This window comes from Capsicum annuum, chromosome 2 (genome assembly GCF_002878395.1).
Source record: "Capsicum annuum cultivar UCD-10X-F1 chromosome 2, UCD10Xv1.1, whole genome shotgun sequence".
Lineage (NCBI taxonomy): Eukaryota > Viridiplantae > Streptophyta > Magnoliopsida > Solanales > Solanaceae > Capsicum > Capsicum annuum.
Genome location: NC_061112.1, coordinates 93326490 through 93340901, shown reverse-complemented (window position 1 = coordinate 93340901; position 14412 = coordinate 93326490). Strand labels below are relative to the sequence as shown.

Below are 14412 nucleotides of genomic sequence, written 5' to 3'. Positions count from 1 at the left end.
GACGGTGAAAGAGTATTTAATTTTTGTGTGCGGAGAGAAAAGAAAATTATATTGATGTGTTCTGTGGAAGAAGGTAGATGAAAATTGGGTGTTAATGGCACGGAGAGGCAAGTTTTGAAAATTATGTGGTGGTGTGTTTTTGTGAGTGGAAGGGTCATATAGTGTGATGGATTGTATAGTATGTAGGTTTTTTTTAGTAGGGGACAAGAAATAAATAAAAGTATAATAATATCCTAAATTATTTTTAATGAAACTATTTAATTCCAAAAAATAGGGTAAAAAAAGTTCAAATTACGTGTCTATAATAATGAAGTCATTAAATGTTAATAGACTTTCTTAATAAAATTGAAGTGTGCAAATGACTTTTCCTAACATTCCAAAGAAGAATTTATGTTTAGTTTAAATTCATACGTTTTTACTAGTCATGTCTATTCATGTGGATCTTATTATAGCTCATACAAGAGCATATTGAACTCATTGAATTACATGAAAATAACAAAAACTTAATTGTGTTATTGAAGTATGCAATGATTTCATATAGAAAAGTTTAAAAATCTATTTTATTATATATGTTTCAACATAATTAGTCTTTTACGTGTGAGTATTTTAGTTCTTTTTTCATGAGTCAAGCACGTGAATTTTTTTTATTTTTTTGACTGATTGCGATTTAAATATAGGACTTGAGCTTCTTGTTCTGATGTCATATTTAAGTGTATGACTATCTTATTTAAAAATTCTGACGAAATGGTCTAGTGAATCTTTATATTTGTCCGAATTTATAAAGTGAACACCTCTACTTAGCATTTTATCATCTGATTCCCTCAACTCATCAAAACACAATATTTTAAACTCTATTTTGGTGTGTATAATACAACCGTCTTCCATGTCATTCTCACGTTATTTTTAAATATTGTGTTAAATTTTATGTCATTTTTAAATGTCACATAATAAATTAATAATTAAAATAAATTTAATTAAATAAACAACTTTTATAATTTGTAGAAAAATTTCAATAATCACGTTCTTGATGTTTGCTCACAAATTGTACATCAAATTCATTCCAAATAGTTGAAATCCTCTCCAATTAATTTAAATTTTCACCTATAATTTCATATACACAAACACAATGAATTTTTAATTTTTAATATCTTTAACAAATCTGTAAAAATTATTTATTGCTCTTCAAACTTAAATGTCAAGCTTATCCATGGAGCTCATTAATTTTTGAACATTCACTTATCACTCACTTTCAATTCAAGTTCAAATTTTAATCCTAAAAAGCATGAAAAGTTTGAATTGAAAAGTGAATTAAAAAATAATAAAAAAGTGAATCTCGAACAAAGGGGAGGAGGTTGACAAGAAAAAGAAAAGAAAAAAAATTGGAGGGTGGGGAAGGGCGTTAGGGAGCTGTAATGATGTGAAAGTAAGAAGATAGGTTTGGGGGATGGGGGTGGGGCTGTAATAATGGTGCTTTAGAGGGGGGAGGGGGCACTATGATGGTGCAAAGGAAGGAAAAAAGAGAAGTTTTGGTGGTGGTGGTTTATTTTTTTAAAATTATTTTAACATAAAAAACAACGCACACTCGCACCCACACGCGGTTATTGTGTGTAACTCAGCCATTTTAATGCCATATAAGTTTGGTCAACGATTAAAAATATCTAAAATGTTGTGTTTTGACGAGTTGATGGGTTCAGATGATAAAATGTTAATTAGAGGTGTTCATCTTACAAAATCGAACAATACAGAGATCCACTAGACCATTTCGTCAAAAATCTAAGCTATAAGAGGTCATTTGGTAGAGTATATAAGAATAATGCAAAGTATGGTGCATTAATACTGCTTGTATTAGCATTGCTTGTGTTAGTTATGCTTGCATTAGTTATGTTTATATTTTTCTTATGCAGTGTTTGGTTCGATGTGTTAAAAATAAAATGAATTACATAATTTATATTTTTTTTTTACATAATACCCTCAATATATATGTTAAAAATGATGCAATTTTTTTATTGAGAGATAATAGTGTCTTTAAGCATGTTAATGCATGCATTTGATCAATTGACAACCAATGTCATGTATTTTGAGGTATTAGTAATACACACCTCACTACACAATAGAGTAAAAAGTTATACATAAGATATAAAGATATACCAAATAAGGTACTACTAATACACGCTAATGCATGCATTAACTTTTTAATACACTCTACCAATTGACCCAAAGATATAACACATTTAGCTAGTCAATGCAATAGGAGCGACTCAAGTACTTTAATTGCTTAAAGCCAAAAATAAATGGGAGGCGTTATATTTTTGAATAATAATAATGTTTTTTTTTTTAAACTTTAAAGTCTATTTTTTTCAAAAAAAATTTAAGATGTAAAGTGTGTTAATAAATTTCTTAAAAAATTTTGAGATGCAGGGTGTGTTTGGTATGATGGAAAATATTTTCCAGAAAATGTTTTTCGGTTTTCCCTTGTTTGGTTGCAACAAAAGTTTAGGAAAATATTTTTCAAGACAACTTATTTTCCACCATTTGATGAAAAATGACTTCACTCATGGGCCAAGGGAAGTCATTTTTCAGAAAATGACAAATGTGACTTATGACCTCACCCTCGCCCCTCTTCCCACCCCAACAACACTTATATTTACATGACTCAAAAAATTTACATTTCTCAAAAATTTATATTACTCGAAAATATTTTTCACTGTGCTTTGCTTCAATTTTTCATTGTTTGAAATAAAAAATAATGAAGCCCGAATTTTTTCTATTTTCAATTCGTTGAATATATTGTTATTTTCATATGCATAAAGTAAGACTTACTTATGTTACTTTTGTTAATTGCATATTTCATTTTATTATCGATGTAACTTTTTTCACGAGATTAAATAAGTTTGTCGTTCTGTTATATTTCTATTAATTGTAGTATCTTGAGATTGTCCTAACAAAATATTGAAAAGTGTCACCTATATTTGTTAATTAATAGTTGATTAAATTTAGTGATTGTAATATTTTAGTATTCGATATTGATATTATTTATTATACTTAAATTAGTTCTTACAAATTATTGAGTTGCTAGAGGCACTGATATACTAGTTAACAGATACTAGTATTTTCTAAAAAATATTTTTTCACTCATCAATCGAACACTAGAAAATATTTTTCTAAGAAATATTCTCTACTTACCAACCAAACACCATAAAATATTTTTCATTTACCAACCAAATATAAAAAAATAAGTAGAAAACTAACTTATTTTTTAGGAAAACATTTTTCATGAAAAACATTTTCCTCGTACCAAACACTCCCGCAAAGTGTTTTCTTTCTATGGAAAATTACTTTTTCCCCACAAACGACATCCCCTTCATTTTCATTTTAATAAAAATTAAAAGGGCCTGTACTATTTTCTATTTTTTATTATTTATTAATTTTAAAAAATACTTACAACAATCTTATTATTACTAAAAATAAAATAAAAAAAAATATGGGGCTTACGAGGTAAGTGCCTTATTTTGCACATGGACTTAGCTAAATTTGTGTCCCAGATCAGAAGAATATGAAATGGAGAGAAAGGGGGATTCATTATTCCTTTGCTTATAACAAAATCCCATTTCCAATTTTATTCAAATATTCCCTATTTGCTTTGATTTATTCATTATTCGTTATGAAATAGATATTTTTATATATATTTTTTGTTATTTACGTAGAAAGTTGTAGACGTTTCAATTTTTAGCTCAATTTTGGGGGTTTGGGTGGTGTTGAGAAAGAAAACCCATTTGCATTGGTCTTAAAAGAGACCATTAACGTTAAGATCCTAAAGAAATATTCTGTTTTGGTGGATCTGATTGTTGAAAATTGCAAATTTGGACTGTTTAAGCATTACCCAGGTTGCGAAAATCGTTAAATTGGTATTTGTGGTGGATCTGATGGTGAAAAAGAGCATTTCTTGATTGTTTAACAATTGCCCAGAAGAAGAATCAAGGGAGACATAGTGAGTATTGTTCTTGTTTATATTGTTGTTTCAATTATTAATTAAATGCTATTTGTGTTGAGTGTCTATTGGAAACACTCTCTCTAGCTTTGAGGTAGAGGTAAGGTCTCCAGACCCACTTTGTGGAACTACATTAGCTTGGGCCTACGGGTTTAGGCGAACCCCCTTTTGGAGGAAAATTATATACTATTTATACATAGTTAAAATTATCCTTTTTTATGTATATATTGTAGATGTTGAACCCCCTTTTGCTAGTTTGTGCGTTTACTTTTTCGTATTTTGAACCTTGTTAATGAAAATCCTGGCTCTGCCATTGTACACGGGGTATGTTGTTGTTGTTGTTGCTATTCATCGAGTTGAATTCAGAGTGCAACTTGCTTTCTTTTCAGGTGGTTTTTTGTTAGGGCTATTTAGCTTCTTTTGGAGTTGTGGTGAATTGGGATAGGGGTGGTGATTGGAGTAGAGAAATTAGTTGTGGTGGAGAAGGGAGGAAGATGCAGCTGCACTTCTCTCCTAGCATGAGAAGTATAACAATATCAAACAGCAATGGAGGGGTAGGTGATTTGATGAAGATCAAAGTTGCGTCTCGCCAATTCTCTTACCGAACACTCTTTCACACTATACTTATCCTAGCTTTCTTGCTGCCGTTTATCTTCATTCTCACTGCTCTTGTTACCCTTGAAGGTGTCAACAAGTGCTCCTCATTTGGTACTTCAATCTATTTCCCTACATTTTCCTTTGTTGTATTGATAGCTGGATCCTTTATATTTTTCTCTGTTTTGTGTTCCTTTATTGTAATGTCAATTAGATACTTTCACCTCTCTCTGAGTATTGTTTACTGTCCATGGTAATAGCTTCCTTGATCATGTTCTGCTTCTCCATTGTTGAAAATTGTTTCTTGAGCTGGAAACTTTCGTGTTTCTTTTCCCAAATTAGTCGTATTAGGTAGCTTTTTATGTGTAGACTTCTAAATGCACCAGTTGAGCAACACTATGGTCATAAAGGGACCAGAAGGGACAAGATAGACCTAAGATCACATGAAGGGTAGTTGCCCGAGAAAAGCTATAATCTCTAGTAACCAATGCAGAAGTAGCTAAAAGAATATAATGGAACTATGGAAGCAAATGATCCATATGGGTGATACCAATTAGTTGGGATTACAGTTTAGTTGCACTTACATTAGGTTACGGTAGGAATAAATGTGGGATTTAGAGAACCCATGATTTTCCTTAGACAAATTACTTCCCAATATTTGATTAAATGAGACACGGATATTCGCAATAGATAGAACCCCTCTTTTCCTTGATCCGAATTAGCTTGGGATTGAGGTATAGTTGAGTGGTCAGACCGATAAAAAAGAAAGGTGTAGTGGACTGATCAGTTGATTATTAGGTTGCCTGGATTTTTGTCACAACAGAGCTAGTAGCATAATGTTATTTCGTTCTTAGTTTTTTGAGTGTTGTCTGATTTGCTATAGTGGTGTTGATTATGCATATCATTACCCTATCCAAGTATTTCAGTTTGATAACAAATACTCCACCCGTTTAAAAAAGAATGACCTAGTTTGACTTCACACGGAGTTTAAGAAAGTAGAGAAGACTTTTGAATCTTTTGGTCCTAAATTAAAGTTATGTCAAATGTACCAAAATAGTCTTAAACATGCCATGTGGAAAGTTGAAATTAAAGTATTGCCAAAAAAAGGAAAGGGATCATTCTGTTTGAAACGGATTAAAAAGGAAAGTAAGTCATTCTTTTTGATACGGAGGGAGTAACCCTTATAAAAGAATTAGTCGAGGTGCACGCAAGCTGGCCCCAGGACACCACGTTATAAAAACAAAGTTAAACAATTTGAAATAAGTTTTTGCAATCCTTAATTCGTTTATTTTTTGTTCTAGTAATAATTACCATTTCAAATAGGAAATTATCTACTGTTCATATTTTTGTTAGCTATGTGGGTTGAAGTACTGAATATCTGTGTGCATTTGGGTGGGGGTTTAGGGCTTAGTGCTGTTTCAGATATTTTATTCTAATGCTATCAAGTAAGCGCGATTTTAGGTATTGCTTACTTGCACGTGTGACAAATTTTCCTCTGTATATATCTTCAGTAAATATTGTTTGTTATCTAAGTGTTTGCGCTATTTTGAACCACAAGTTTTGTTAACTCACAATTTCATATCACATCATTCAGTTGCTTTGGCATACTTTTAAATGCTGTTTCTCTGTTACAAAGAAATGATATAAGAAGCTTTTGCTGGACAGACTCTTTTGGGTTTTGGGACCCCAGTTGTGTGTCTACAAGTCCTTTTTGAATTTGGTCTCGTTGTTGGATCTAGTTATGATGCTTGTATTTGCTGCTCCTTTCTCATCCAGATATTGTCTGTTAAGGGTGCTAGTTTCCATTTTCCTTGTGATTGTCCTTGAGAAACCATAATTTCATTTCCTTCACATTGATCTTCAGATTGTTTAGGCAGAAGATTGGGACCAAAGCTCCTTGGGCGATCTGATGGTTCAGGGGTAAATAAACTTCCATCTACATTTTTACTTACTGGTTTCATGTCATCGTTTTCCAATTTTCTGTTGAGTGTTTAAGTTGAATGCCTTTCCCCCACTTTTTTTTTCGAGAAGTTTAAGTGGGATACCTTTCCTTAGCCCAAGCCTTTGACATTTTTTCTGTTTCAGCAGAAGCTTGTTAAGGATTTTGTTAAGATCCTCAATCAAGTGAACTCTGAGGAAGTGCCTGCTGGCTTGAAGCTCCCAGAGTCATATAGTCAACTGGTTTCTGAAATAAAAAACAATAAGCACAGCACAAAAGAATTTGCTTTTATGTTGAAGGGAATGGTATGTGCATGTAATCGATCTCTCTCTTTATTTGTGTACTATTTATTTCTAGCTGCATTGATTCTGCATTTCCATTTTGCTTTATTGTTACTCTTGCCTTTTGTGTTGGGTATCATGCACACTCATGGGGGTTGGTTGAGTTACTTCTTTTCCCCACTTTGCTTTGGGCAGGGAAAAATCTGCCCAAAAATACAGAAAGTTATGAATAGCAGAATGAAAGTGCATGAGATTGAGTCATTAATGGCAAAGAACCCTTCCTCCTGTCTACATAGCCTGTTTGTTTGAGGATATCAATACTTTTTCTTCTCTGAATGTTGTCCTACTGTTGTATATTTTGCTGCATGTTTTCATTGTGATGTTTGCTATGCAATGAACTAGATGTTGCTACCGTAATTTATCAAAGACCCAAGAAAAAGAAGTTTGGTATAAGTTCCTTGGACTCGGGTGAGTGTGTCCAATACAGATGGAGGTCTAGAGGTCGGATCCTATGTGATCTAAGATTTAAGATGCAGTGTACGGATACGGGTGCTGGGATTCAGCTGAAAATAATTCAAATATCTAAAAATAGAGTTATATGTTATGAGACATCGTGTGGAAAACTTACAAGGTATTTCAGGGAGAAAAGATTGATCAACAGGAGAATCCTAAAAGGAAATGGACTGACATAGAAATTTATATAAACAACAACAACAACAACAAACCTAGTGTATTCCCACAAAGTGGGGTCTGGGGAGGGTAAAATGTACGCAGTCCATACCGCTACCTCCAAAGAAGTGGAGAGGCTGTTTCCGATAGACCCCCGGCTCAAGTAGAAATTATATATACAAGATTTGTTATTTTCTTCAGGTTCACCTTAGCTTTTGTTTTGATTACAAAAATCATTATACCCGTCTCGAATTTCTCTTTTGATTTTGGTCAAAGTATCTAAGATTGGTTGACTAACCAGTATGGATCCCGCACTCACGTCGTGTGGACACGGTGCGGCACCGAAAATGAAGAGACTGAACAATTTAGTGATATATTATTTACCACATAGTTGTGGTTCCTTTGATGCCTATGCATGCATTCAGATTCTGTGATGATCTGTATATAGCCCTCATTAAACTTCCCTTTTACATTTTTCTTTTTCATATGAAGAATTCACTATTTTACAGATGGAGAGATCTGAAAGGGAGATCAGGGAGGCAAAATTTGCAGAGTTGACAAATAAACATTTTGCTGCAAGTGCAGTTCCAAAAGGCATTCACTGTCTTTCACTACGATTGACAGATGAATACTCGAGCAATGCTCATGCACGCAAACAGCTGCCTTCACCAGAACTACTCCCTTTGCTTTCCGACAACTCATTGCACCATTTTGTACTATCGACTGATAACATCCTAGCTGCATCAGTTGTCGTCAATTCTGCCGTGCAGTCATCTCTGAAGCCTGAAAAGATTGTTTTCCATGTCATCACTGATAAGAAAACATATGCAGGCATGCATTCATGGTTTGCACTGAATCCCGTCTCTCCTGCTATTGTGGAAGTTAAAGGTATTCATCAGTTTGACTGGTTGACAAGAGAAAATGTTCCAGTGCTTGAAGCAGTTGAGAGCCATTATGGGATTCGAAAATATTACCATGGAAATCATATTGCAGGTGCCAATCTCAGTGATATTACTCCACGCTCTTTTGCCTCAAAATTGCAGGCTAGAAGTCCAAAATACATATCCTTGCTAAATCATATCCGCATATATTTGCCAGAGGTAACACTTTCTCATATGGCATAAATTGTCTTCTGTTGCTCTAAGTTATAATTTGTAAGGATGACATTGTCTGGTCAAAAAGGCTTGACAAAAGAGGGATAACCTAGTATGGACAAGGTTGGGTATTCAAGTCAATAATGGAGCAAAAGTGGGAACGGCTGATGTTGAGCTCCTGCATAGGGGTACGGTACAGAGGGGAGGTTTTTCTTTTACCATATCAAAACAAAAAACAACAAAATAAAAAACAAAAATTAAACTGTCAAGTGTATAAGGCTTACCTTTTATCCCTCTCTCTGTGTCATATGCATCTATCCTGCAGCCTATTGGATGGATGCCACTGGTTTTAAATTCTTAATCATAACCCCTCAGGAATACAATTTCAGGATAAATATAGAGACAAATGATAGTTTTAATTATGCAAAATTATTGCTTAACCAAACTGCCTACTGTAGAATTGCTTCATCAATCTCAACCTAAATTTCAGTCAATTGTTGAGACTTCCTCTGTAGGATTTAGTATTTATACATTAGCAGTATGTAAACATTATCAACTTATTTAGTATATACACGTAAGTATATACACGTAAGCAGAGGCCATATGGTTTTCCACTCCTTACCCAAATTGTATGTTTGCATATTGCTAAAAGTAACAGATTATTCTGCTCCACAATCGTTTTCCATTTACTTGCCAATAGAATGGAATAGCAAAGTCTTATGTTGCACTTCTCATAGCATATCTGCTCACAATAACTTCCAGTCCGTATAAACAAAACCATTGCATCCCTTACTGTGCATCAGTGTTTGTTAAAATACTTAAATTAGACCATGAAGAGCATATGTTAGCATTTATTCGTTCCTCATTTTCTTTTTCTTGTTCCGTCAGTTAGAAAATGTCCCATAAAGACTGCAACTGTGTAGCCCCAAGCGCTTTTCAATCCCGCATTATACAGAATATTTCTTCTGTTTTATTTTCTTCTCCTTCTTGCTTTTGGTTAGCTTTCAAATTTAGATTTCCCTATTTTGGCTCTTTATTTTTTCACATTTTTGCATCTCAACTTTCACATGGTAGATGTGTATGCTCTCTTGCCAGTACAAGCTTGAGATTTTTGTGTTGTATTTTGCAGCTCTTTCCAAACCTTGATAAAATGGTTTTCTTAGACGACGATGTTGTCATTCAGCGTGACCTATCACCCTTGTGGGACATAGACCTGAATGGTAAGGTGAATGGAGCTGTTGAGACCTGCAAAGGTGAAGATAAGTGGGTGATGTCTAAGCGATTCAGAAATTACTTCAATTTTTCTCATCCTCTGATAGCAAAGAATTTGAACCCCGACGAGTGTGCATGGGCTTATGGGATGAATATCTTTGATTTGCGTGCATGGAGAAAGACAAATATAAGAGATAGTTATCATGCATGGCTTAAAGAGGTAATCAGATCTTCATGATTTCTTAACCTAATCTTTAAATATGTTAATTTTCTAAATTCCATGAGATTATTATTTTATCTTTCAAGAGCTGGAGATTACTTTTTGTTTGATCTTTCAAAAGCTGCAGTTATTCCTGGATTCCTGCCTATGTCTTCGTATAACTTGTCTTCTTTTGTGGCTCATTTAACTTTTTTTCTAATGACATGTTCATCTAGGAGACACAAGTACACCTTATTTCAGCATTTTCCCTTGTTATATGAGATAAGCTTTACTGTCTTGGTTTTAATGATTCGATACATCACAGATATTGTGATTAAGAAGTCTTTATTGTCTAATTTTTGTCCATTGTTATATCGACAAGGTATAGCGTGGCATGGAATCTTTGCTTTACCTATTTTTGATTAATGGGATTGGTGTAGATTAGATGTTGGGTGACTAAATTGTGTTTTATTATGCCACTCAAGGATTTATCTATTATTTCAATTCTGAAAACGTTTGAATAATTTGAACTACTTATAGTTGCAATTCAACTTGAAATCATGTAATCTAGTCCTCAGCGTTTCCTCAGTTTTATGGTGAACAGAAATAAATATGCTTTTGGTTTTAATTCTGAATCTTTTTGATCATTGTAGAATCTGAAGTCAAACTTGACAATGTGGAAACTTGGAACACTGCCTCCTGCTTTGATTGCATTCAAAGGTCATGTTCATCCTATTGACTCATCATGGCACATGCTTGGCTTGGGCTATCAGAATAAGACCAAAGTTGAGAATGTGAAGAAGGCTGCTGTAATTCATTACAATGGACAATCAAAGCCTTGGCTTGAAATAGGCTTTGAGCATCTCCGTCCTTTTTGGACCAAGTATGTTAACAACACCAATGATTTTGTTAGGAATTGCCACATATTGGAGTAGTTAATGTGTTATGCAGCAAGGAAAACAGAGAAATCCAAATGGTACAGGCTTTGCTGAATATTTGCGGGGGAACTTAAAATCAATTTGAGAAGGAGATTCTAATACTCAGCAGAATTGGTTGGATTCAGATATGGGATGTGCTGGTTTGACTCACTTCTATGAAGAGCACCTGCAACACTAGCATGGATATGAGATTCATTCTTCGCATCTGTAAAATAAAAATTCGTCTCCTAGTTTGTTGATGTCACCAAGTACATTATATTTGCACTTTAGCTGGATGTAGCATTGATTAGGAGGCAATATTGGGGCATGTCATAAAATGTGCACCGTACTATCATCAGTGATACAAATTGGGACATCTGAGAAGAAAAAAACTAGGTTGGTGGCGCTTTTGGCTACTCCTTTAGCCCCATTAGAGGTTGAGATGATTCTTTTAACTTATTTCATTTTTCCCTTGACAGTTTTATTGCCATCACCTTTTTTTTCTTGATTAAATCAATGTCTTGTCATTTTAGACTCTAGATTATAGAAGATTTTTAAGTCCCTAGTTGATGAACTGTGTAGGTTATACATAACGGTACTTTTTGTATGATTGAGACTTGAGAGAGATTATAGACAAGATCAGAAAATTCTTTTTATCAAGTTCTCCACTCACAGATGTTTGCTATATGTTCCATGTATTTACTGTAAACTGGGGATCTGATTTTCAGAGACATAAGTTGTTTCAACGTTTTCTGGTACTACAGCTTTTGCGCTCTCTACGCCATGTTCTTTTAGAGTCAGTTTTACTTTTCAAATTGTGGAATTTACTTTGGATTATTATTCTTTGGTTCTCATGTTCTCTCAAGTCCTAATCAATAGTTAGTGATGACATGGGAATATAGATTGATTGATTGGAATCAGTAGTTTCATATGATTGGTTTTGGTGTTTACCTGGGAGATTTCCCTTCATAAAAATCGAGAATTTTTGTTATAATATAATATAAGAAAAAGGCAAAATGGCTCAGGATCATTGTACTATGTCCGTTTTGGATACTCCTACTTACATGTTTGTTATCTGAACCCTTGAACCCATTAAAACTCAACATTTTAAACCCCTTGACCGTTGACCAAGCTTATGTGGCACAAAAGAGTTGGATGAAATGCGTTATTACACGCGCAGAGGTGGATCCAGGATTTTGAGGTATCGGGTGCCATGCCGTCCAAGTAGGATTTGCGGGTTGATTCTTTTAATTTTGGGTTACAATTTGAGTTATTTATCATTTTTTTATGTTATAAGCAAATCGATCAAAGACGTCTAGTGAGTTTTCTTTTTTTAGATATTCTGAGATAAAAAACTTCTAAGTAGTTTAATTTTTTTTTCGATATAAGAGGTCTTATTCTTCAAAACTTTGAGAGAGAAAAAGATATTGTTCATGTTAAAAATTTAAATTTATATAAACCATATGATACAGTTATCTTAATATATTCATATTTCATTACCTTTATATGTTGAGAGTGTTGTTGCAGATATATAATTTGAAAGAATTAAAAATTATAGCTTCAACTTAATCATCTTCACTTAGTTCAAACGATTGAAAATTTTAAATTTTAATATCTCTAACATAATAATATCCATAATTTTATAGACTTGAACTTTTTTAAAAAATTTAATATGTTCTTAATAATATTTATGTGACGTTTAAGATTTAATACTCATTAATTCACACAAATACACACAAAACACTAGTATCAAGAGAAAGTTTTAGAAAAACAGGAATTAATCAAAGAAAAATAACTCATTTAAATTAATAAAAAATAGCAAGTAAATGAAATTAATGAAAAAATCTAAAAAGGAAAATAAAAAGACAACTAAGCCCTTGACACACATCTAATAAAGATACAAAAATGAAGTGGAGTTGGCTGAAGTGCTGAGCAGCTTCCCTTTGTGCAAGTAAGGGAAGGAGGCAAAAATTACAATGCTTATATATATTGGCAGGGATTCGATCCCTGATCTACAGGGTGGTATTCTCTGTCTATTGTCAATGGCAATAACTTTCACTTTGTACATGGGGTGGCAAGTATATTATATATATTTAATTCTTCTACATTATATGCATATATATACAGTGTCTCAACAGAGATCAGTGGTTGTCGTGCCACCTCCACGAGTACACATAGATCCGTCCCTATACACGCGCATCCATGCGCGTGAGGGACATTTTTTGATCAATTCTGTATTAAAACAATTAAAAAAAGAAGAAGATTATAATAGATAAATTAATTATGAAAAAGGAACAACAAATTTAAAACAAAATTTTCAAAGCTCTCTCTTCTTCATCTACCCCTCCCTCTCTCCACATCATCCCTCCCCCACCTAGTACAAAACATCCTGCCATCCCCGTCCCCACCCCCTACGCTGCACAACCACCACCACATCCAGCCACCCCCTCCCCGTCCCCCCTCCCCACCCACCATCACCACCACCACAAACATTAACCAACCATTCCCACCTTTGTCCTCCACCCGCACCACCATTCCACATTATTTGTACCAAGTAAATCATCAAATGTACATAAATTTTTCAAGTATTCGAATTTGATGAACTTAATTTGAAGAGAAATTCATGCTCGTTGTAGGAATTCAAGATTTGAGTATAAGCAATTGAAGTGTAAGTTGGGTGATTCGAAGAGAAATTCATATTTTTTTTTTGTAGGAATTCAAGATTTAGGTATAAGCAATTGAAAGGTAAATTGGATTATTCAACTCAAGAAATGGGTAATTTTTTTTTGTTTTTTTTAAAATGAGTGTTAACATCAAGAAAATATTTTGGTGTGGTGGAGCTGATTTCGTTGGAACTTCACACAATGGTGCAATTGTAGTGGCGGTAATTAACTGATTGTTTTGCTTTGTTTTGCTTGTGACTTGCGAGGAGTAAAATGAAATGGTACCCTACAAGTTCACAAAATTATTCCTTGAATTTCATTGATAATTTTTTATTTTTTTCTTTTAAACTTTGTGAGTATTCTTTTGATCAAAGCAAAATCTTTTCTTGACAAAAATCGTGTGTATTAGAAGATCAAAAACCAAAGGGCAGAAGCAAAGTTAAAAATTATAGTCTAAGAAGCAGCAAAGGAAAGAGCCCCACCATTTTACTTTTACTTCTTTTTTTCAATTCTCAATTTAATTTTTTTTATTCTTTTAATATTTAATTTTTTATGTGACATTTTAAAAATGACATGAAATTTAATGTAATACTTAAAAATGACGTGACAGCTGTCGTGAGGCGAGTGTGTTACACACACTGAAATAGTGTTTAAAATATTGTATTTTAGTGGATTTAAGGGTTCAGATGACAAACATGTAAATAGGAGTATCCACATTACAAAACAGACATAGTGCAGGGTCCATCAAACCATTTTGCCTAAGAAAAAATGACTACAAAATAGAGACACTACTTGTGAAGAAGTTTGAGAACTTTATGGTATTTAGAAATTGAATACTACTTACTATGGTGAAGAT

General features: G+C 33.5%; 1 protein-coding gene across 3 annotated transcripts; it reads left to right on the top strand.

Annotated features, from left to right (window-relative positions):
• The first annotated feature begins 3400 nt into the window (after positions 1-3400).
• Positions 3401-11562, top strand: LOC107858766 (probable galacturonosyltransferase 13). 3 transcript variants are annotated; one of them, XM_016703550.2, is made up of 7 exons: positions 3401-3988; positions 4378-4696; positions 6447-6502; positions 6671-6826; positions 7981-8571; positions 9695-9997; positions 10630-11562. In XM_016703550.2, exons 2-7 carry the CDS (start codon positions 4483-4485, stop codon positions 10909-10911), a joined length of 1602 nt encoding a protein of 533 aa, XP_016559036.1. In that variant the 5' UTR covers positions 3401-3988; positions 4378-4482; the 3' UTR covers positions 10912-11562. The 3 variants fall into 3 exon arrangements, with proteins under 3 accessions (XP_016559036.1, XP_016559035.1, XP_047262372.1); XM_016703549.2 differs by having other exon boundaries at positions 3487-3988; positions 6668-6826; XM_047406416.1 differs by lacking the exon at positions 6671-6826 and having other exon boundaries at positions 3487-3988.
• The last annotated feature ends 2850 nt before the right edge of the window (positions 11563-14412 follow it).

Bases quoted from the DNA above. Each gene is read 5' to 3' on its own strand.
- LOC107858766 (XM_016703549.2), top strand. From the start codon at position 4,483: ATGCAGCTGCACTTCTCTCCTAGCATGAGAAGTATAACAATATCAAAC. The intron at 8,572-9,694 runs GTAACACTTTCT...TGTATTTTGCAG, and splicing joins TCCGCATATATTTGCCAGAG to CTCTTTCCAAACCTTGATAA. The intron at 9,998-10,629 runs GTAATCAGATCT...TGATCATTGTAG, and splicing joins ATCATGCATGGCTTAAAGAG to AATCTGAAGTCAAACTTGAC.